General features: G+C 30.0%; 1 protein-coding gene across 2 annotated transcripts; it reads right to left on the reverse strand.

Moving 5' to 3' along the window:
• Window positions 1-2,910: 2,910 nt before the first annotated feature.
• Window positions 2,911-4,370, reverse strand: LOC7495981 (uncharacterized protein At5g19025). Of its 2 annotated transcripts, XM_002324028.4 has the most exons (2): window positions 3,975-4,305; window positions 2,911-3,830 (listed from the first exon to the last, which is right to left on the reverse strand). In XM_002324028.4, the coding sequence occupies exon 2, from the start codon at window positions 3,782-3,784 to the stop codon at window positions 3,140-3,142; it is 645 nt and encodes a 214-aa protein (XP_002324064.2). In that variant the 5' UTR covers window positions 3,785-3,830; window positions 3,975-4,305; the 3' UTR covers window positions 2,911-3,139. The 2 variants fall into 2 exon arrangements, with proteins under 2 accessions (XP_002324064.2, XP_024445098.1); XM_024589330.2 differs by having other exon boundaries at window positions 2,911-4,370.
• Window positions 4,371-23,070: the final 18,700 nt, after the last annotated feature.

Genomic DNA, 23,070 nt, shown 5'->3' on the forward strand with positions numbered 1-23,070 from the left:
TATTCTTTATGAGATATTGTATAGCTTAAAACCACCTATTCATGTACCCTACATTCCCAAGGACTCCGTGGTGGCAACTTTAGATACTTACTTAACCACGAGGAAAGAAATACATCAAGCACATTATTCCTAAGGACTTTATGGTGGCAGCTTTAGATACTTAACCATGAGGGAAGAAATACATCAAGCACATTGTGCTTAGAGGATGTCACACAAGGCAAATGAGAAAGCAGGTGAAAGAACTTTCAAAATGAGAAATTACGTTTATCTCAAATTACAACCCTATTGTCATACTACTATAGCACATCAAATTTCTCAAAAATTAGCTCAGAAATACTATTGTCTGTACCTAGTGTTGGACAAAATTGGAGTTCTGGCCTATTGACTTAATTTGTCTGCCTCAGCTGCTATTCACCTAGTGTTCCGCATCTCTCAATTGAAGAAACATCTGGGCAATCACGTGACTACTTCAACTCTTCCCTGCCTCACAAAAGAGAATCCCTTGCAGGAGCGAAGAATGGTGAAGAAAGGGAATCGAGCCGCCACACAAATCCTCATCCACTGGAAAAATCAATCTCCAGCTGACGCCATGTAGGAATTTGTGGAAGATTTCAGATTCAAATTCCCATAAATTGACCATGAGGACAGGGTCGAATGGGGAAAGTTGTTACAAATTCAAAATTAGAAGGGGGAACACTGTGGCTGGTTTCATAATCCAGCACAAAGAAAATAAAACATCACTATTGAAACGCACCGTATAATTTAATGTTAAAATGCAAACCACGAATTTTTTTTTTTAATGTGGGCTGTTATTCAGGCTTTTGTTGTTCTATATTTTTTTGTAAAGAGTGTGAAAGTGTAATTGTAATTATTTTTTAAAATATTTTTTACTTGAAAATGCATTAAAATAATATTTTTTTTATTTTTTAAAAATTATTTTTGACATTAACATGTCAAAATGATCTGAAAACACTAAAAAAAATATTAATTTAAAGCAAAGAAAAAAATAAAAAATAAAACAATTTTTTTCAAAAATATTTTTAAAATACAAAAACAAACAAGATCAAATTCTCTCCGGCTGCTCCCAGAAAAGCCCTCGTGCCCAACACAAGAGAACAGGAAAAGAAATGGGGCAGAAAACACAACAGCAACTATCATAACTCTGGCTACCAAGACCTCCTGTGCACATCACTACATGAAACTGCTCATACGACTTGCTAACAAAAGGCATAGAAGGACCAAGAAGAAACAACATATGCTTCACAATCATGATTTATATAATAGGTTTCATCTTTGGAATCATCTAGTCCTTGAATATTTGGGTTGCGGTTATCAATAAATAGGATCAAGTAAAATATATCTTACCATCTGATCCAGAAAGATCTCACAAAGCATGGTAATCAGATACACATATCACATCATACTCAGGGCAACAGATATTTTATGTTTTCCTCACATAAATAAATTGGAATAGCTAATTCGTTGTTATTTGGAGGTAATGCAATAACTAAATCAATAATAATTGAACAGACTCCAGAAGAACTCCCATTGCTTCAAAACATTCCGGCCGAAGTCAAGTGTTTCTAGCCAAGCTGGCAAGAAAACTCATTTAATTGAAGTACAAAACAGAGCTTTGTGAAGGGTCCGTTATGAAAGAGGTGGCGCTAAATGAAAGTAATGGATGAACAACACTGAAGAAGGAATCAGGAGAAGAGCAACAAAACAAACAAGTCAATGTCCTGCAGAATAACTAAAGTCACATGAAGCATGTACTTGAGAAGTTGATACATGTAAAACAAGTCTGTTTGGGTAAAGATTATTCTGGTATAAAACCACAAACAAGATAAAAGTTCTAGTTAGTTTTGAAACGAAGAACATCAGTTATAAGTCAGTGAATTTAGACCACAAAAAAAATGAATCAATCACTCAAACTCTGAGGGTGCAGTCTTCAACTGTAAGGAGCTCATCCAGAAGAAATGAGAGGAAATTTAAACCTTTCCTTCAGCTTAAAAGAAAACAGTGTTGTTGAAGTTATAACAATAATGAAATATAGAATTGATAAAAGGTCATTTTGGCTCTCCAATGGGAGCTTCTTTCTGTTACCAACCAAAAACAAATATTCATATGGACTTGCCACGGCCATTTATAATATTACAGACGAGCCAACTTCTTAGTGTTAACAAGGTCGTACAATTTATTTAGGGACACAAAATTGCCTGGACAAGGCAGCTGAAAAACATTTCTATGAAAAACTTGTTACTTCTTTCTTTCCTATTCTGATGCCAAATTTGAAAATCATATGTAAAACCAAATAAAGAAAATGAAGCTATAAACATGCAACTTATTGAAGAGAGCCTTACTTTTATACCTTTTCGTGCTGCAAAATTTACTTCTCACCTATTATAATGCAGCTTATTTAGAATTTTGAAGTTTGTATAGTACAGTTAAATAACCATTGCTCAATGTCATGCAAAACTTATGCTAAAGTTCAGTGTGTAGAACAGAAGCTTTGTCACTTTAATGACTCTTTAACACTTTTATGCAATCACTGCCCAAAGGTTCATGTTTTTCCATTACATAATCATTTATGAATACCAAAGCACATCTTTACAGAACCATCAATCATAAAAAAAATTATAGATGCCAAAGCACATTTATGCAGAACTATCAATCATGCAACTGAAAAGGATAACATATATCTCCGCCCTTTACTTTTATCCGAACTAAGTCCAATTGCTATCCGTCTATTCAACAACTGCTAGTTTATGATAGGATCAAACCAATTATGAAGTTCAACATAAATGGGTTAAAGTCAACCAAGAACAATCACCATAACATATTTCAAAGAGATTCGATAAACTGCAACAAACGAGTATATCAAAACAAAATATGGAGAAGCCAAGGCAGGAATAAAGAAACAGATTATTATATGATACCAAATAAAGTAAATGAAAGGAAGGACTTATATTCTCCACTATAACCAAATATATATATAATGCCTTACAACTTATTTCCACGAGCTTATTTAAGGACAAGATAGCTCTGAGAAGATCCATTGGAGAAGACACTCCTCTCTCCCTTATGACTACTCCTGTATTGGTTGTATCGTCCCTATAAAATTAACAATAAAAGTAAACTACTACTTCTTGATCTTCTTTGGCTTCTTAGTTCCTGGAACCTCCAATCTTCCAACAGAACATCCACACCTTGCTCGAAACACAAGAACAGCTCTTCCATTAGCCGGTGCCATCTTCTTCAATTCAGCCTCCAATTCACGGTGGTGATCACGAGGCAATTCAAAAAGGCCCCTTTTCAGCCCATCTTTCACCAAAGTACCATTAGAATTCTTCATACACTCCTCGGTCTCCAACTGAATATCGAACTCTGCCGCCTTCCTTAAACCCTTACAGTTTGGATTCCCACATTTCCTAGTAGTACACAAAATCACTATCCAGGCAACTATTCCGGCACAAAAAGTACTAATCCCTATAGATCCAAATATCAGTGGGTTTCTCATAACCTCTTCTTTGACCACATAATGAATAGCAGCGACAAATTCAATCAAACCAAGAATTACAAGCTTGATATAAGGAAATAACAAGAATCCACAGGCACCAATAACAGCAATCAAGATCACAACATCAATAACAGCTGATCGAGATCGATCACAGACAGGTATAGTTTTACAACTTGAACCATTCGCTGTCTTCCTATTCTTATGCACATGATTATTGTTGTGCCTTGATTTTGGATTAAACTCATTGGAATTCACAGGATTTGCCATGGAAGTTGTTGATGATTGGTCAACTGAGTTGCAGACCGAGATCGAGCTATGGAAATAGACCATTTCAATCAAACCCAATAATTTTTAAGAGAAATAAAAAGAAAAACTCAAACCCACCAATCTTAACCAGTCCAAATCACAAAAGCAATTGAAACCCACCAATCTAGAGCAAAAAATAAGATCGACCCACCTCGTGAAATATCGGAAAGATCAAGAATCTCACGTATTCTTGAAGATCAAAAGACAGTAGTATTCTTGTCAGTGCCCCTATGTGAGTGTCTCTCCAAGAACAAGAGCAAGAAATGATGAGAGAGGACCATATAATTCAATTAAGATTGGACTGATTCCACCAAGAGAAAGGAAAAAAAGAAGCGATCTTTAGCCGCGTTGAGCTTTTAACTTTAAGAGGCCTGGCCGGCTATGAAGTTGCCCAGCCGAAGACGAAAGCAGAGAAGACAAGGAAGGGTCATTTAACTGGCTTTAATCTATCGCTATCCCTTGCTCTTTTTTCTCTTTTTAAATTATGATTTGGTTTACAAGTATATGAATAAATAAATAAATAAAGAGAAGGTCTTTCTTTCTTACACGTTAAAGAGAAATGAATGGAAGGCACAGACGGGGGTTGACATGAAGTGGGCTTTAACCAATGATGTACGAATGATTTGGTGGGGTACATGGTATGGGCTTGGCCTCCCTTTTTTTTCTTTTAATTATTAGTATCATAATTAAACATATCCATTGTTAACTTTATTTTGGTATAAAATAAAGGTTTAAGAAAAATATTTTTATTGATGATTTAAAAAAAATAAGTTTAAGAAAATATATGTTTTTGTTAAAACAGCCGCGAGATGAATTTCTTCATGTAAAAAAAAAAAAAAAACAGGTTTTCATGAGTAAAAATGAAGTTAGTTTACATTTTATAAAAATAAAGTTTGAAACGCTATTATGTTTGGGGATGAATATAAAAAATATAATTTATTTAGTTAATCAAATAGTTTTTTCTTTGTGGTTAGGTGAAAAATAGAAACTACTACAACATCAAATATTATTGTCTTGAACTTAGTTTGAGTTTATAATATATTTAAAATATGAAGTTAAAGCTTTAACTTGTTTAAAATTGATAGTATTTAAATTTTATATGATATTTAAAGTTTGTTTCGAATTAACCAAACTTAAATTTTCTAATGTTTGTTATATTACATGATAACTATTACAACATAATTAATAGAATATAATGAAAGGAAAAAAATATACAAAAGATATATTTCAGGTTATTATAATAAATGCAAAAGCTATGTTTCAACTAATAAAAACAATTCCCAAACTTGATGGATAGTAATTTTACCAAGTCATTTTTTTTAATTAATAAATACATAATTGAAATACTAGTTAATATTCATTCATGTTTGGAAAAATTGATATTACTAAAACTACTAAATCAGATGGGATTAGTTTAACTGTTCATATAAAGAGCAAATCAGGTTAATTTTTTATTTTAAATATTTTATAACAAATTTGTATCTTAACTTGGTTGATTAAAACACGCATAGTAAGTCTAAGATGATGAGTTAAGTTGTGGAAAGTAGAAAGAAAGAGAAAGGTGTCTGGTTGGTTGTTTGATTGCAGGATCAACCTAGCAACATGAGCTTGTTTTTGGTTTTTTATGGTTTTATTCTTTATTGGTAGAGTTTTATTATTTTTTATAATTTGATATTGGATTAATTATAAATCAGCTTTTATATTTTTTTATCATATAATAATAAAAAAATTAATTCAAATAAATAAAGTATATAACTATAGTTACAAGTTTGTCAGGTTGACTATGGTGAAACTGACTTGCTTCTTTTTTTTTTTTTGAGTTTTTTTTGTTGGATCTACCTAAACAACAAGATCACATTAAAATAATTTTCATATAATTAAATTTAAAAGCTGGGTAAAGCAAATAGTCAAGTCAGGATTTTAGAAGCATCATTGTAACTTGTATTGGGTTTAATGAAATGCCTACTCTTTTAAATTGGCACTTTTTTTCTTCTTTTTTTAATCACACCATTTAATGTTAGATTTTTATTTAATTTTATTGTTGAGTATTGAGTTGATTGTAAATTGATATTTATATTTTTATCGTGTAATAAAACAATTAATTCAAATTAATGGAGTTCATAACCTAAATTGCAAGTTAGTTAGGGTGGACCTGACTCACTTTTTTTTTTTCTTAGATATTTTTTTCTTTGAATCTACTCAGTTTACAAGATCATATCGGAATAATTTTTATACGATTTAATTTTAAATCTAGGTTAAATAAAGAGTCAAGTTGAACAAAAATTTAAACTTAAACTATTGTACCAAGTTTAATCATGATATAAAAAAATCTTCAACAATCTAAATATTAATTTTTTTATATTTAAAAAAATTTTAATCTCAACAATATTAAACTAGATTGACGCACACCTAAAGTGTAGGAAAGAAATTACTGTGCATTAAAATCATGCATGAAAATCTAGAAACGATAAAAAAAAATTTAATATTTAATTAGAAGCTGATACATTGCTATAAAAAACTTTATAAACTTAGTGCATCTCGTGAAATTTATAAAATGATTTTATATTATGAAATGTTCTTATTTTTAAATTCCATGTTACTCCGGAAAACACAATAATTTTGAAAAATACTATGTAATGTTTGAGGTTATAGTCATTGTTTTTTTAAAATGTTTTTTTATTTAGAAATATATTAAAATAATTTTTTATTTTATTAGAATTTATTTTTAACATTAACATATCAAAACAATCTAAAATTATATATAAAAAAAAACTTGAAGCAAAAAAAAATAAATTTTACATTCTTAGTCACTTCTCTTTATTACCGTGTTTGTTTTTACATTTAAAAAAAACTTTTGAAATTCTTAAAATTTATTTTGTTTTAAATTAATATTCTTATAATTTTTAATTATTTTAATTTGCTGATGAAAAAATTAAATTTTAAAAAATAAAAAAAATATATTTTATTTTGATATATTTTCAAACTAAAAATATCTTAAAAAAATAACCATTACCTCATTTCTAAACACTACCGCGATCTAAACTAGTATTCAATGAACCGTCTCCCGTCCTTCCACCACCATGGAAGATCAACTGCCATGACCCAATCGACATTAAAACCAGAAATCTCTGAGATAAATCGTTAGTCAACAAGAAAACCCAATAAAAAAATTCAATAAGATATTGATGGAATATTAGCTCTTTACCCTATCGCCATTAAAACCAGAAATATATTATTTATGTCAAGAGGTTGCTAAGTCATTTTCTTCTAGTTTTTTCCGTCACAGTCATCTTCCTCAGGCCATACACAGATATACCAACAATGTAGCATGTATGTATGTATGTATGTATGTATGTATGTATCGACGTGGCATGTTGATAACAATTAATGTGTTATCTGACCCTAAAGAGGCGTGAAGAAGAAGAATTGATGGCGTTTAATACGTGCCCTTAGGTTCAAGCTAATTGAATCTTCTTCTTTTTTTTTTTTTTTTTTTTTATGGGAGTTTGAATCTCCAAATTTCATGGTAGTCAAAAATCTTCAAATTACTAAATATTGCGAGATAAAAAAATAATAATATAATTTTATATAATATCTTTTTTCCAATTTCACATGCCGAAAGGTTTTATGGATATTTTACGCGTGTGGTCTCTCTTTCAAACTCTCAATCAACCACGTAGAAATAGAAGTAATGTCATCCATTTTCAACGTATTGACACCATAAACCCAATATAGTCAACCACATAATATGGAAATTATTCAAACTCACCTCTACACAACGTTTGCCAACAACACGTTATCTTTAAAGCTGTGTTGACTTCATTGCTGCGTATCTCTATTTTTTTTCTCTATTTCATTAGTGCAATGAACCTTTCTCACATATTATCTTTTTTATCTTTTTTTTTTTTAGATTAGCATGGGTGTCTGGATCAACTTGCACGCACCTTAATTAATCGCACATGTCCTGAAGTTAACGATCATGTAAGCCTCCAGTGGTATTGAGAGGACTCGAACTCGTGACCATTGGGGAGCAAACTCAAGGTCTGACCAGTTGAACTACCCCTCATGATTAGTATCTTCTTTATCCTTTAAACGTGAGAAGGTTGCGTTTTATGTATCGAGATTTCAGTTTCTTCGCAATACAGTTTTAAAATCTTACACAAGTCATGCAAACTCTGATTAAAAATATATTTATGAAAATTATTTTCTTACACCTTAAATCAAATTCAATCCGCTCCTAAACTAGACTAATATAGGCAGACTAGCAAAAAATAAAAGGTTTTGAACAGTCAAATGGAGATCTATTATAACTAGAGGGAGATATGCCCCGAATATATTATGGGGATAGGCTAGCAGATGCTTTTATGGATCAGTAGGACAAAGTTATGTCCAAAAATAAAAAGTTTGGTCAAGCCATATCATCATATAATAATAATAAATCATAACTTTTGACTCGAGTATTGGATGAGACTTAATTTTTTTCAGAGGATTATTGAGGCCCAACTCTATAGGAGGCCCAACTTGTTATAATTAGACGAGATCTAGAAGACCCTTAAATTAGGTCCCAAAAATATTGTTTTAGCCAGTTTTGTAATTTTTCCTTGATTCTTTTGTTTTTTTCTGTTAAATTTTAGATTTTTTATTATTTTTCTTTTGGCTTTAGGATTTTGATTTTATTCTATGTTAAGGTCAATTTTTATGACCTATTTAAATGATTGTAAACCTAGATAAAACTTATTAAACTTTTTATTTCATAAATAAATTATGAATTAGGGTGCTTATGTTCTAACTCTATTTTCGACCAAAACTCATTCTTTTTGTGCTTGTTATTATCTTATTTGTGCTTCCACCTACATCAAACACTAACCTTTAAATTTAGTTTTTAAAATTAGTGTTACCCTTATAACTTATAAGCAAATTATGTAACAACCCAGATTATTTAATACACATTTAAACCATTATTGTCATATTCTTAGAAGTTTGGGGACCTTGGTAACCTCCAAAACAAGGATACATGAAATACATTATGTATTCTGGCCAAATGTAAGGGCAATGTCAATCAATAAGCAACAAGTCCAATTCTTTCTACTATTTCAAATGGGTCTATATATCTTGACGCTAGTTTAACTTTCATTCCAAACCAAATAATATTTTACCAAGGTGCAACCTTTAAATACACTTGATCCCTCACTTGGAATTTCAATGGTCTTCTGTAATTGTATGTATAACTTTTTTTATATGTCTTGGGCCTATTTCATTCTTTCTATGATTCCTTTGATCTTATTGATGGTCATTTGCACTAATTTTGATCCCAACAGTCTTCTTTCACCAACCTCATCCCGCCATAAAGGAGTTTGACATTTTTTTCCATATAAAGCTTTGTATGGAGTCATGCTAATCATAGTTTGATGACCATTATTATATGAAAATTCTATATAGGGTAAGTGATCCTCCCACTGGCGTCCAAACTCGAGGTTATAAGATCTTAACAAATCTTCTAATATCTGGATCATTCTTTCTAATTATCCATTAGTATGTGGATGGAAGGCGGTGCTTAAGTTCAATTTAGTACCCATACAACATTGAATACTTGGCCATAATCTAGAAGTGAATCGGGGATCCATTTCTGATACTATAGAAATTAGGAGTCTGTAATATAACCACTTCATTCACATATATTTTCCCCAATTTATCCACTAAATTAGTCATCTTTATTAGTAGAAATAAGGCAGACTTTGTCAATCGATCCACAATTACCTAGATTGTATCATTCCCCGTCTTAATCTTTGGTAGTCGAGACACAAAATCCATGGTAATATCCTCTCATTTCCACACTGGAATCGAAAGAGGTTGTAATTTTCTCGCATGCTTTTGATGTTCTATCTTAACTTGGTAGCATACAACGTATTTAGTCAAATATTATGTAATTTCCTTATTCATTTTAGGCCACCAGTAGTAATCCTTTAAGTCTCAATACATCTTAGTGTTCCTCGGATGCACTGCAAGCTTAAATTCATATGAGCTTCCCTTAGGAATTCATACTTTAAGGTCTTATCATCAGATAAATATATCATTTCTCCAAAAACTACAATCCTATTTTCTTTCATCTGAAAGATAGATCCATGGTCTCTTTTCAGCTGATCCTTAATTTACATTACTTCTGCATCTTTTCCTTAGGCTTCTCAGATCCTTTCCAACCAAATTAGTTGTACCATTAGTCGAGCCAGCAAGGATCATCTAGATCCCGTATTAAGTAATTTTTCATCTTTGCTAATTCTAAGAGTTCCCTTCTATTTCCAACCAAAATCCCCCCAACTACAGCTTTATTCTTTCAACTTAATGCATCTGCAATCATAGTCTTTAATCAATTCTATCCATCTTTTTTTTGCGTATATTCAGTTCCTTTTGTGACATCAAATACTTTAAACTCTTATGGTCAATGAAAATCTATACTTGTGTCCCATACAAATAAGTCTCTAAGCCTTTAAAGTAAACACGATAATAACTAATTCTAAATCATGCATCAAATAGCTCACTTCATGTGGTTTCAATTGCCTAGAAGCATATGCAATAACCTTGCCATTTTGCATAAGCACACAACCCAGACCCTTATTCAAAGCATTATTGTAGATGACAAACCCTTCTTATCCTTCTGAAAGAGTTAATACTGGAGCTGAAGTCAATCTTTTCTTTAACTTTTGGAAACTTTCTTCGCATTCTTTAGACCATTCAAACTTGACTCATTTACGTGTCAGTCAAGTCATTGGAGAGGCTACTTTTAAAAACCCTTCTATAAACCTTCAATAATATTCGGTCAATCTAAAGAAATTATGAATTTTCATCACATTCGTAGGTCTTCCCACTTCAATACTACTTTCACTTTCCTATGATCCATAAATATCCTTTTTTCTGATATTACATGTCCCAAAAACACCACATCTCTCAACCAAAACTCACATTTGCTTAGCTTAGCGTACAACTCATTCTTCCTTAAAAGCTCTAATACAACCATTAAATGCTGTTCATGTTCAGCTGAAGAACATGAGTATATCAATATGTCATCAATGAAAACCACAACAAACTTGTCCAAATAAGGGCTAAAAATTCGGTTCATCAAATCCATAAATATAGTCATGGTATTGGTCAATTCAAAAGGCATCATCAAAAACTCATAATGTCCATAACGAGTCCTAAAGGTCGTCTTCTATACATCATACTCCCTTATCATCAACTAATGATACCTAAGCTATAGGTCTATTTTTTAGAATAATCATGCTCCCTTCAGTTGATCAAACAAATCATCAATTATAGGAAATGATTATCTATTCTTTAGGGTCACTCTATTCAATTGTCTGTAATCTATACAAAAACAAAAGGTTCAAACAATCGTCTTCTTTACAAATAACATGGGAGCTCCCCAAGATGAATTACTTGTTCAGATAAATCCCTTCTCTAATAATTCTTGTAGTTGAGATGTCAACTCTATTAATTTAATAGGGGCCATCCTATAAAGAGCCTGAGAAATAGGTGTCGTTCTTGGCATAATTTCTATAGACACCTCAATTTCTCGTCTGGAAAGTAATCATAGCTATTCATCTGGAAATAAATCAGGAAATTACATTACTACCGGAATATCAAACAACTTAATACTCTTCTTCTTCATATCCACAACATAAGCTAAGTAAGCTTTACATCATTTCCTCATCATATTTTCGGCTATCATAATTGATTTTAACCCATTTGACACTAAATTTCTCTCACCCTTAAGTTTTATTTCCTTTCCATCCATCATTCTTAAAACTACAGTTTTAGAATAACAATCCAATGGAGCATGATACATGCCCAACCATTCCATCCCTAAAATAACATCAAACCCTTGCATCTTCAATGGTATTACATCTACCCCAAAGCTATAAGCCCCTATTTGAACCTTACACCCTTTATATACATCATGTATTTCCACTCTTTCCCCCAATAATGTACTTATTACTAACCCTTTTTCCAATAATGTAATTTATTTATAAGTTTACAAGATACAAAGGAGTGAGTAGCTCCCAAGTTAAATAAAGCATAAGCTTCTTGAGCATTAAACAATATTGTACATGCTACCACATCTGATGAGGCTCTAGTTGTATCATGGTCAAGGTAATAGACTATACCTTAAACTCTACCACTTTCACCTCATCTTCACCTTCGACCTCTACTAATATTATCTCCTAATTGGGCAGGCCTTGTATGATCTCCCACAATTTTATCCACTATAATATACTGCGATTGGCTCTGTGTCTGCATCCAGTATGGGCAGTTTTCCTAAAAAGCCCGTACTCTTAATAAAAATGACAACAATCCTTTAAATAATGACAGTCCCACCATCTATGACCTTCATGTCGGTAAACAAAACACCTCTCAATCATCACCCTATAGTCTCTAGGATGTGACTAATTACACAAATCACAATGAGGAAAAGCAAATTGGCTTTATGGTGTAGTTTATGATGAACTACCTCCCGAAGTTATCCAAGCTCTACTCCCACAAGCATTTGAACCCCCCCGACCAAACCAAATGAATCTATTAATCGACCTATTTCTAGGGAAATTTCATTCTCTCTTATATAACTGGATATAATGTTGTCCACCTCCCCTCTTAAGAAGAGGCAGTTTGCCTGTATGAGACATAAGCTCTTTGCTCTTTCTCAGCTTTACTCTATCTTGTCTCTCTACCTGATGCTAATCCTCACTCAAAACCATTTTCAAAGCCTGAGCAGCCTCAACTAGTTGTCGTATTGTCTCATTCTTTTATCGACATCCCTAAAGATATATAAAACATGAGTGAACAACATCATTAATGACATCTTCATTTATTTCCTAATAGTAAGGTTCTCCCTTAACAAGACTAACTAGTACGAGCCTCTTCTTTAGTTAGCCCAACCTTTAAGCGAAACATATGCCTAGACTTTTCTCTTTAAATTAGAGTGTTGCCCCTTATTAGGTTACCTTAACCTTAGCTTATAAAAAGGGTAGGGGAGTCACACTCCTACTCTTAGGTAGAGTTATAACTAGAGTTTAAGTACTAGAAATAGAAAGAGGAGTAAGTTGTGAGAGAGCTCTAGTTTCTTGAGAGATTGAGAGAGGGCCTTATCGTCCCACTTTCCCTTTCAAGATCGACCTATCATCTTGGCTACAATATCTTAGAAGTTTATCTTATCTTACTTTACCTCCTCTTATTTTTCCTCTGATTACTCTACTTATTCAATCTCTTCCTTTCAGAAACAAGTAACTACCACCTGAATTGACTACGAGCCAGATTTTTTAGAAGATAAGAATCTTTTAATTGCAAAGAAGAGGGAGCAACTCTCTTTCAAGATTTTATCTCAAACCCATATACAATAACCACTATAAAATAATGACAACTTTAAAACACAAAGTTAAAAGGCAAAAAAGACACGATAAAGAAAAAATCACAAGTACATACCCACAATGCTTTCCTCTAGTAAATGTCCTTATATTAAGTGATTGATGTTGTACTTAGCTATGAATTCCTTCAAATGGCTACACAATAACATTTTTTCCTTAATCAAGATTGGCCTAATATTATTAGAGATAATCGTGTCTTTTTAAAATCTTGACATCCTCATATCTCATAGATTGTGGGTATGTATTTGATGCGCAAAGATGTTGTGTAGCTGCTTGAGTGGCGCGTGCTCTAAGGCGGGTAACAGTTCAACGGCGATGGGGTTTTTTCTCCTGCCCTTCGTTTTTATCTCCTGGATCTTGGTTTTTGTGTCAAGCCTTGAAAAAATTAGTTTTGTCCTCCATTTTGTATTTGTTTTGGGTTTAGTCCTCATTCTTTTAATTTCTATTTGCTTTGATTTTATTGCTTCTTGAAGTTTATTTTTTTCAATTTCATCCTTCTCTGCATTTAATTTAATTTGTTTTTTGTTTACAATCTGGTCCTTATTCTTTTAATTGTTGTTTTTTATCCTTTGCATTTTTTTTATTTTATCCTATAAGAGTTTTAATTCATTTTTTTTAAATTTTGGTCCTTATTTTTTTCATTACTCTTTTTCTATCCTTTTCTTCATTTATTTTGTTTTTAATTTTGTCCCTAATTAGTTTTTTTCAATTATTTTTGGTGCAAGATTTGGTCCTCATTGTTTATTTTTTTTAATTTTTTTTTATAATTGAGGATTTTGCTTTGTGATTATTTCTGCCTTTTACAGGGTTGTCTCATTCTCATGACCCGGTTCACCAGTTTCAATGATTTACATGGTTGGAGCTTGGTATTTTTTTTAATCCTTTTTAGATTTTTTTTTTTCATTTTTATCATTTGACATTGAATTATTGGGCTATGAGCTTTGTGATTTGTTCAGCTTTCCTTTTTGTCAGGTTATCCCCATCTCATATCTCGGGTCGCAGGTTGGTCGGGTTAAGTTTCTTAGTTTAGTCCGGGTGTAGAATTTAACGGTTTACAGGTTTAAGAGATTGACTTCAATTAATAAAGTTGACGCGGACACGGGTTTTCATGGTTTTTTTGCTTTCAAAGCTTTTTTTCCATCATTTACCATTCAATTATTTTTTTATTAGCTTTCTATTAGATTTTTGTGGTCAATTTTAAAATAACATGGATCGTCTTGCTTTTAGTTTTCTGGCTTTGCTAAATTTAGACTTTCTAGTATTTTTGGATCTCGACTCAATAATTATAATCTTGAATTTTATTATTTTTTAAAAAAATATACATCATCTCAATATCTTTTCTGTGATAAAAATAATGATAGGTCCGCAGCGTTGCACGAGCCACCTATCAAATAATGATTATCCACTTGGTTCTACTCATGAATTTTGATAATATCACTTAGTTTTGTTGATATTTTTGTTTTTAATATTTTTTTTCATTGATTTATGTATATTATAGAAAAAAAAAATTAACATCACCCACGACAAACCCCTCTTATGAAAACGCGGAAAGATGACAATCTTTCGTGGCTTTCCCTTTCTCCAGTCATTCACGTTTTCCAAACCAACGCACCAAGCGTGTCTGTGTCAGGAGTAGCTCTTCTTCTTCTTCTTCATCGTGTAATTTTTTCTTTTTCCAGACTGAAATCTGTAAGCTAATAGGGAGAATGATTGAAATTAAAATGTCAAAACAGCTGCCAGAATCGTTGAAATTAATGGAAGAACAGCAGTAAAGACAACAGTGGCGACAACTTCATTGCTCCACTAGAAAAGGTATTGAAGAGGAGAATTATCCAAGGCCTTACAGTTCATGCACTTACATGTCTTCTTCTTCCTCCTTTCCGATTTCAACAATTCAGATGCTTCAAAGTCTTTGATTGTCCATAATAAAAGGAAATGAAAAGGATGCTCCATTCTCAGGGGAAAACAAATACAAGAAGAAGAAAAAACGGTCGTTATGCTTGACTTAGAGAACGTTTGGGAACGCGGCTGCGGCTGCGTTCCCAAAAATTTTGAATTTTTTTTTTATTATTATTAAAATTTAATATGGTTTGTATGTTTTGGATCTTTTTGATGTGCTGATGTCAAAAATAATTTTTAAAAAATGAAAAAACATCATTAGCATGCATTTTAACACAAAAAATTATTTGAAAAGCACTCGCAATCATTGTTAGTTGTCAAAACCAGAGGTTCTTAGGTTGATTTTAACTTTCTTAGCGTAGAGAGAAATATTCCTTCTTTTGACTCTTCATTTGTGGGGGACTCTTAGAGAGATTACGTTTATTATATATAAAATATGTTTTCCTTCTTTTGACTTTCTTCCTGTTCTTTAAACTGGAATTTGTTCCTCCAACGTATATAGTAATGTTATTCAGTTCATGTAAATACATTTTCATAATTACAATATATATAATTAGAGTTTTTTTTATAGAGAAAACTCTTTATAATAAATCTCACAAAAACTTTTTTTTTTTCTAAAAAAATAGTAAGTGAAAAAAAAATGTTTTCAATCTACCTTAGTGATGTTATGTTCTGTTTGTTTTTGTATTTTAAAAGTGTTTTTAAAAAAATTTAATTTTTTTTTGTTTTAAAATAATATTTTTTTTAATGTACTGATATTAAAAATAATTTTTTTTAAAATAAAAAAATATATTTTAAAAAAATATGCTACCACATTTTTAAAGACGAAATTCATAACCATGACTTGTTTTTGATAAGGAAGCACAAACCCGTGTTGTTTTGGACAACCAAAGACTGCTAGTTTGGAGGCAATCAACTTAAGAAGGCCGCATGACTGTGCCAACGCGTGTGGCGGCAACCAAGCTGTGGACGTGGCCTTCCGTGATAACGATGGAATTGTCTTGATGGCATTCTTATCTGATTGTGTGCGAAGACAATTTTTTTTTCTTTTTCTCCGACAATTTTTTTTCTTTTGTTTTTTTTTTTATCTAACTCTTTGGTTTTTATTTTTTTAACCGTTATTTTTAGCGATAATTATAGTTTAGTTTCATAAAATTAAACCATAGAATAGTGTTTAAAATCATGAACATAATTAATTGCACAATTTTTAGAGGAGTGAGTAATTTAATTATAAAGATTAAAATTTAATGCAAAAAAATATATAAAAATTGAGTTTTTAATGCTACTCAATGCTTCTTAACAAGTTGTAAACATAACACCCCAAGTATTTATTTTTAGTAAAATACTAATGTTGGGAAGTCATAATAATTTAGCACGTGTCTTTTCTATTTGTTTCCTAATTTTTCTATTCAAGTTTTTGCACGTCTAGATTTGATCATAAGTGCGCTATAAAAGTTACGAAGTATTTGACGTGTTTGTTATAAGAAAATAAGAATTACCAACAATAATTAACAATAGCATGTTTATGCTCACCATAGTTATAATACTTAATTAAAGGCTTGGGTTGCGGGTTGAATCGGTTATATCATGGATCAATGAATTGATTCGACCCTATTATGTTTTTTTTTATTAATGAAACAATATTATTTTAGATAAAAAAGATTATTGATTGGATCTCTTTAAAATTTTGATCGAGTTTCGGATTAACCCATCAAATCATCCAAGTTGATCGAGTTAACTCCCTAGATAGTTAAGAAGCGAATCTAACTTGGATAATCTCTTAGAAAGGAGGGTCATTAAGTCAATCTATCAAGATAAGCCGAGTTTGATAACTATGTGTCAACATGCGTACTAAGTTACAATATGTCCTTATGTTCTTCTCTTCTTTTTTTTAACACGAGGCCTAATATTTTATCTCCTCGTTTTAGGGTTCGCTTATTTTGCATAAAATGTTGTACTTGTAAAAAATATTTCAATATTGGGCTTGAAAAATATTTTTCTGTAAAATATTTCTCAATTATGATGGTGGTGAGATGATAATGGTGATGGAAGAGATGGTCGTGGTGATGGTAGTGATGAAATAACAATAAAAAAGAAGAAGGTGATGGTTGAAGAGGTGGTGATGATGATAGTAAATTAGTCGTGGTGGTAGTGAAAAAGAAGATGGTGGTCGTGGTGAGATGAAGATAATGATTAAAATAGTTGGATGATATTATAAATAAATTATTATTCATAAAATATTTTACTGAACTTTATAAGATAAAAATATTTTCCAGTAAATTAACTAAATTTAAAGGTTGATTGTAAAATATTTTTTATTGGCTTATTTTCCTATAAAATATTTTACTAAAAACAAACACAGAAAAATATTTTACATCTTTAAATTCATTTTATTCTTAAAAAAATATTTTCAAAAATAAACACTAAAAAATTTAAAATTTCTTTTACCAAAGAGAAACCCTTGGATGGATAAAATCCGTCCAATTTATTGGGCATTTTGACCCTCGTGGGCAATAAAGTAGAATGAGCTCTGGATTTTCCGTAATAAACTGGGCCAGGCCTGTTGTGGGTCGAAATGAAAAAACCAATAGATTGGGCCTGAGATTCTTCTCATCTCAAGATATTTGCTTCACCGCAGTTTCTGTTTGGGCTTTATATGTGCGTTTATAAAATATTAAAGTAAATATAATTGTAAATACACAAGTCTTGCAAGTTGTGATTTACACAACAAGTGACGAACGGTAAAGAAAAAGAGTTTTTTTTTTTAAAATAGATATATTAACAAAATTCATATAAAATCATGGAAAATATTTCCATAAAAAATAGCTTAAATACCAGTGCAACCCCTCCAATTGATTTGGTTAAATTAGATCCTCACAATATGGATAAATTAGTCATTTACATGTCTTCCTTGGCAATAAAGATACCAAGTAAGCAAATGACCAAAAACTTGAACAAATTATTGTCGGTGCCACAGTTTCTATTTCTTCCATATTTAACACCAAAAAAAAAAATTTAGATATTGATAATGTATTTTAAAAAAAGTAAAAAAAAATAGTAATAACTTGGGTTATTGACCCTACTAAGTTTAATAAGTTATTTTTATTTGATTATAATAAATAGACTATTTTTTATTAAAAAAATGATTAACATGCACGAAAGGAACTGTCGTCAAAAATTTAAAAAACATTATGAAACTCAATTCTTAAACAACTAAATATTAAATAAAAATAATTAAAATAAATAATTTGTATCAACCCAAGATAGCATACCAAAAAATGACATATTAAATTAAAAAATTAAAAAAAAAATTCCATACAAGAAATTGAAAGATGGCATTACTAAAAAAAAAAAAAAAAAGGCCACCTCCTCACTATTCTTTTTAGAGGAGAAGTTAGTTTTCTTTTATTTATAAATTTGATATGATTTTATTTATAAATTATATTATTTTACATGAATAAATTTTGATAGAGTTGCAAATAGATTTATGCAAAATATATATATATATATATATATATATATATATATTCTACTCCTGGAAAGATCTTTCTCGTCTTCAAATGTTAAATGATAATTATTTTTAAAGCAACATTTGTCTTTGAAATCAAATCACATTTGAAATTAAGTTCAATTCCATATGTGATTTGAATTTAATTCATCAATTGATATGAATTTTGGACACAAAAAAAATTATTTTGATGCCAATAAATTCCATTCAACAATAAAAGTTTAATGGTGGTTGTTTTGAACTTCAATTTTACCTAAAACAATAGATCAACACCAAGAAATAAAAATTTTACTCGGTTTGGTTTTGTGCTCTTTAACTTTTTGAGGTTTTTTAACTAGATAAATTATTTATTTGGTATTAAAAGAATGTTGGTGTTTTTAGATAAAAATGAATCGAAAATCATTTTTTAACCCAAAAAAACAACTCATATTTTTTTGGCAACCACTAGTGACCAAGATTTGGGTAAAACAAATGATAAATTATTCTTCCCTTACATAAAAAAAAAATTAAATGGTCTAGGTGTGTTGGTCTATCCAGACCAAGCTTGCGTGCAATTACATTTTTTTTCCCTTAGACCCCGTTTGTTTGTTGGAAAGTAATTTTCTTTTGAAAAGTGAATTTCGAGAAAGTGAATTCCGGAAAAGTGAATTATTTTCTGATGTTTGGTAGTGTAATGGAAAATAAGTTCGAAAATATTTTTCAGTATTTGGTTATGTCATGGAAAATGAGCTGGAAAATAACTTATTAATGTTTTATTTTTTTAAGTTTATTAAAATAATGAGAAACAAATCTTACAAATTAAAAAGTTGAATGAGAATGAAATTGAAAAAAAATATAATTTCATAAATTATCTCAAATAAAATAAATAATAATCAAAATAATAGAGATCAAATCTAAAAAATAAAAAAAATAAAAGATGAAGAAATTAAAATAATAATAATTAATATTTCATAAATTATTTCAAATAAAATAAATAACAATCAAAAGAATAAGAATCAAATTTGATAGATAAAAAATTTCAATAAAAAAATGATAAGGGAAAAACAAATAACAATTATAAAAATGAAGACCAAAGTTAATATAAAAATTAAATTTTAAGAGACAAAATTGAAAAATAAATATTATAAACAAAATACATATATATAGCAATCAAAAGTTTGAGGACCAAATTTGATATAATCAGCAAATAATATGACATTTCTAAATTTTTCACAACTTCCAGAAAGTGTTTTCCGCCCAAATTTTCCAAAAAAACACTTTCCTGAAAATCAAGCCAAATTTTTCTTTGACTGTAAAGTGTTTTTCTTTGACCAACTTTTCTAATGGCAAACAAACACATGAAAGTTTGGGAAGTGATTTCCTGGAAACCACTTTCCGGAAAACAAATATGGCCTTAATTTCCCTTTGTTCTTTAATTATTTTTAATTGCAATAAAATTCTTCAACCTTAAAAAATAAAGAAAAAATCTTTATTTTTATTTTCATGTATTTAGAAAAAAATATAAATTAAAAAAACAAAATTATTAAACTTAGTTAAGACCCTTTTGTTTGCAGGAAAATAGTTTTTTTTTGGAGAGTGGTTTCCTTGAAAAGTGAATTCCAAGAAAGTAAATTATTTTTTGATGTTTGATAGTGTCATGGAAAATAAGTTGGAAAACACTTTCTAGTGTTTGGTTATGTTATGAAAAATGAGCTGGAAAATAGCTTATAAATGTTTTATTTTTTTTTCAACTTTATTAAAACAATAAGAAACAAATCTTACAAATTAAAAAGTTAAATGAGAATGGAATTGAAAAAAAATCTAATTTCATAAATTATCTCAAATAAAATAAATAATAATCAAAATAATAGAAATCAAATCGAACAGATAAAAAAATTGAAAGATGATAAAATTAAAATAATAATAATTATAATTTCTTAAATTATTTTAAATAAAATAAGTAATAATCAAACGAATGAGGACCAAATTTGATAGATAAAAAATTTTAATTAGAAAAATAATAAGAGAAAAGTAAATAACAATCTTAAAAATAAAGATCAAAGTTAATATAAAAATCAAATTAAATCAAAATTTAAGAGATGAATCTAAAAGAAAAAAAAAATTCAAACAAAATATATAGCAATCAAAAGTTTGAGAACCAAATTTGACATAATCAGCAAATAATATGATATTTTTAATTTTTTCATAACTTCTGAAAAGTGTTTTCCACCCAAAATAAAAGGAAAACATTTTCTTGAAAATCAAGTCAAATTTTCTTTTGACAGGAAAATATTTTTCGTTAACCGGAAAGTGTTTTCCGTCAACTAATTTTTCTAATGGCAAACAAACACAGGAAAGTTTGGAAGTGGTTTCTTAAAAACCACTTTCCAAGAAACAAACACACTCTAAGTCCGTGATCCGGGTCACAGGTTTGCTGAACTAAACTACAAAACCCAAATTTATCAAATATATTGTCATCTTTTTCTTCTTTTTCATTTATTTTTTTTTCAATTTCATATTTTAATTTTAGAAAAAAAAATCTCTATTTTTGTTACCATATATTTAGATAAAAAAAATAAACAAAATTATATAATCCAATAGAGTTTATGATATAGTTTGTGATTTTAATAATTTAAGCCATAAAATAAACATAAAATAAAAATATATTCAATATATTATTATCTCGATATATTTTTTAAAATATTTCAAATTAGTATGTGTTATATATTTCATTTGGTTTCTGTATGATTAATTGGTATCAATTTGTTTTTATAGAGTTATTATTATTTTCAACCCGAGTGGTGGATTTGAAAAGCATCTATTAGATACTTACCAACCTGACACGTGTACACAAAAGTATTGGCTTTTCTGTGCCAACCAATCTTGCTTTTACACGTTTGGATTGCACAGAAAGTCCAATCACCGGATGTTCCAACTTCCAAGAACACTTCAAATACTATTTTACTTATTGACGTGTTAGTCCCTACATTAATGTATTAGTTTATCTAATTAGTATGGCCACCAGCTTTTTGCAACTTGCACACGTGTAAGCCCCTCATGAATTCTCCATTTCACCAGGAAAAAGCTGAGCCACTAGAAGTAGATTCTTTTTGAAATCTTTGGTGGGTGCTTTACAGGCGTGATACTTGGGAACACGTGTGTCGAAATCGAGGGATTCAACGGGGATTGGAGGAGTTGAAGAAGAGTGCCTTTTCACTTTACTTTTTGTGGCGGGGCCTACTTGGAATATGGCTCTGACGTGGCAGAAAGCTATTTCTGTTAAATTGGTTTTTATCAGCTTCGTGGGGTCCTCCTCACATGGGATTCTTGAGGCCGCACGTGGGATGTGAATGTGATTAATAAATTAAATTACGAAATAGTAAGAAGATGATGTGATATTCAAGTTATAATTATTAATATCTATTTAATAATGACGGAATTAATATAAAGAAGAGATAAAATATTATATTTGTTTTTATTAAAAATGATAAAAATATCTTTATTTATTAAAAAAATTATTGGTTAATTTTCTGCTTTGTTCCTATCTCTTTTTGTGTCTTCCTCTCCCCTGTTAAATAAGTATGGATAAGTATAAACTTCAAGGGATATAACTTTAAGGTCATCAGTTCGAGTTTAACAAGTTTCAGAGTTACTGGAAACTTACATGGTCGTTAACTTCAGTATCCGTGGGATTAGTTGAGGAGCGCGAAAACTTGTCCGGATATACACATTAATATAAAAATATTAATAATTATAGTTTAAACATAATAAATTTTATTGGGATTGATACATTAAAAATCATTTAGAAAACATGTTAATTAAGGCAAAACTAATGTCCAAAACCAAAATTCACCTCTTTATAACATTTAAAAGAGTTAATTATGTTTTTTATATATAATTATTATAGGAAATAGAATAAGATGATTATTATCTATTTAAAACCTTTAATTCAAATACAACTTTACTAATATTATCATCTTATATTCTTAACAAGCTCATAGTCCACAAGCTCACACTCTTATTAATACAACCCTTGATTAATTACCTAAATAAATAAATAAATAAACATTGAAAAATGAATAACTTTTAGTCCAGCACTACACCAACATTCAGGTTGACCAAAAAAGAAAACAAGAAATGTCAAATAAAGTCTAAATATGGAAAAAAAAATGTCAAAAAAAGTGAACAAAAGAAGGAGAAAAGTGTTTGAGATTTCTTCGAAATTCCGATTTGAGATAAGGGCTTTAGATCCAACAACGAAGGAGGTTAGTCATAAAGGGAGGATATTTGAAGAAAGTGCAACCACAAGATAATTTTACTTTCTAAAGGAAGTCCGTTTTCTACGTCTCAAAAAAGAAAAAAAAAAAAGAGGAGAAAAAATGTATTTCTAACTTTTCACACAACCAATTAACTATTAAGGAATTGACGAGGATGTATATGTTTTTTAA

The sequence above is a fragment of the Populus trichocarpa genome, chromosome 17 (genome assembly GCF_000002775.5).
Source record: "Populus trichocarpa isolate Nisqually-1 chromosome 17, P.trichocarpa_v4.1, whole genome shotgun sequence".
In the NCBI taxonomy this organism is placed as follows: Eukaryota; Viridiplantae; Streptophyta; class Magnoliopsida; order Malpighiales; family Salicaceae; genus Populus; species Populus trichocarpa.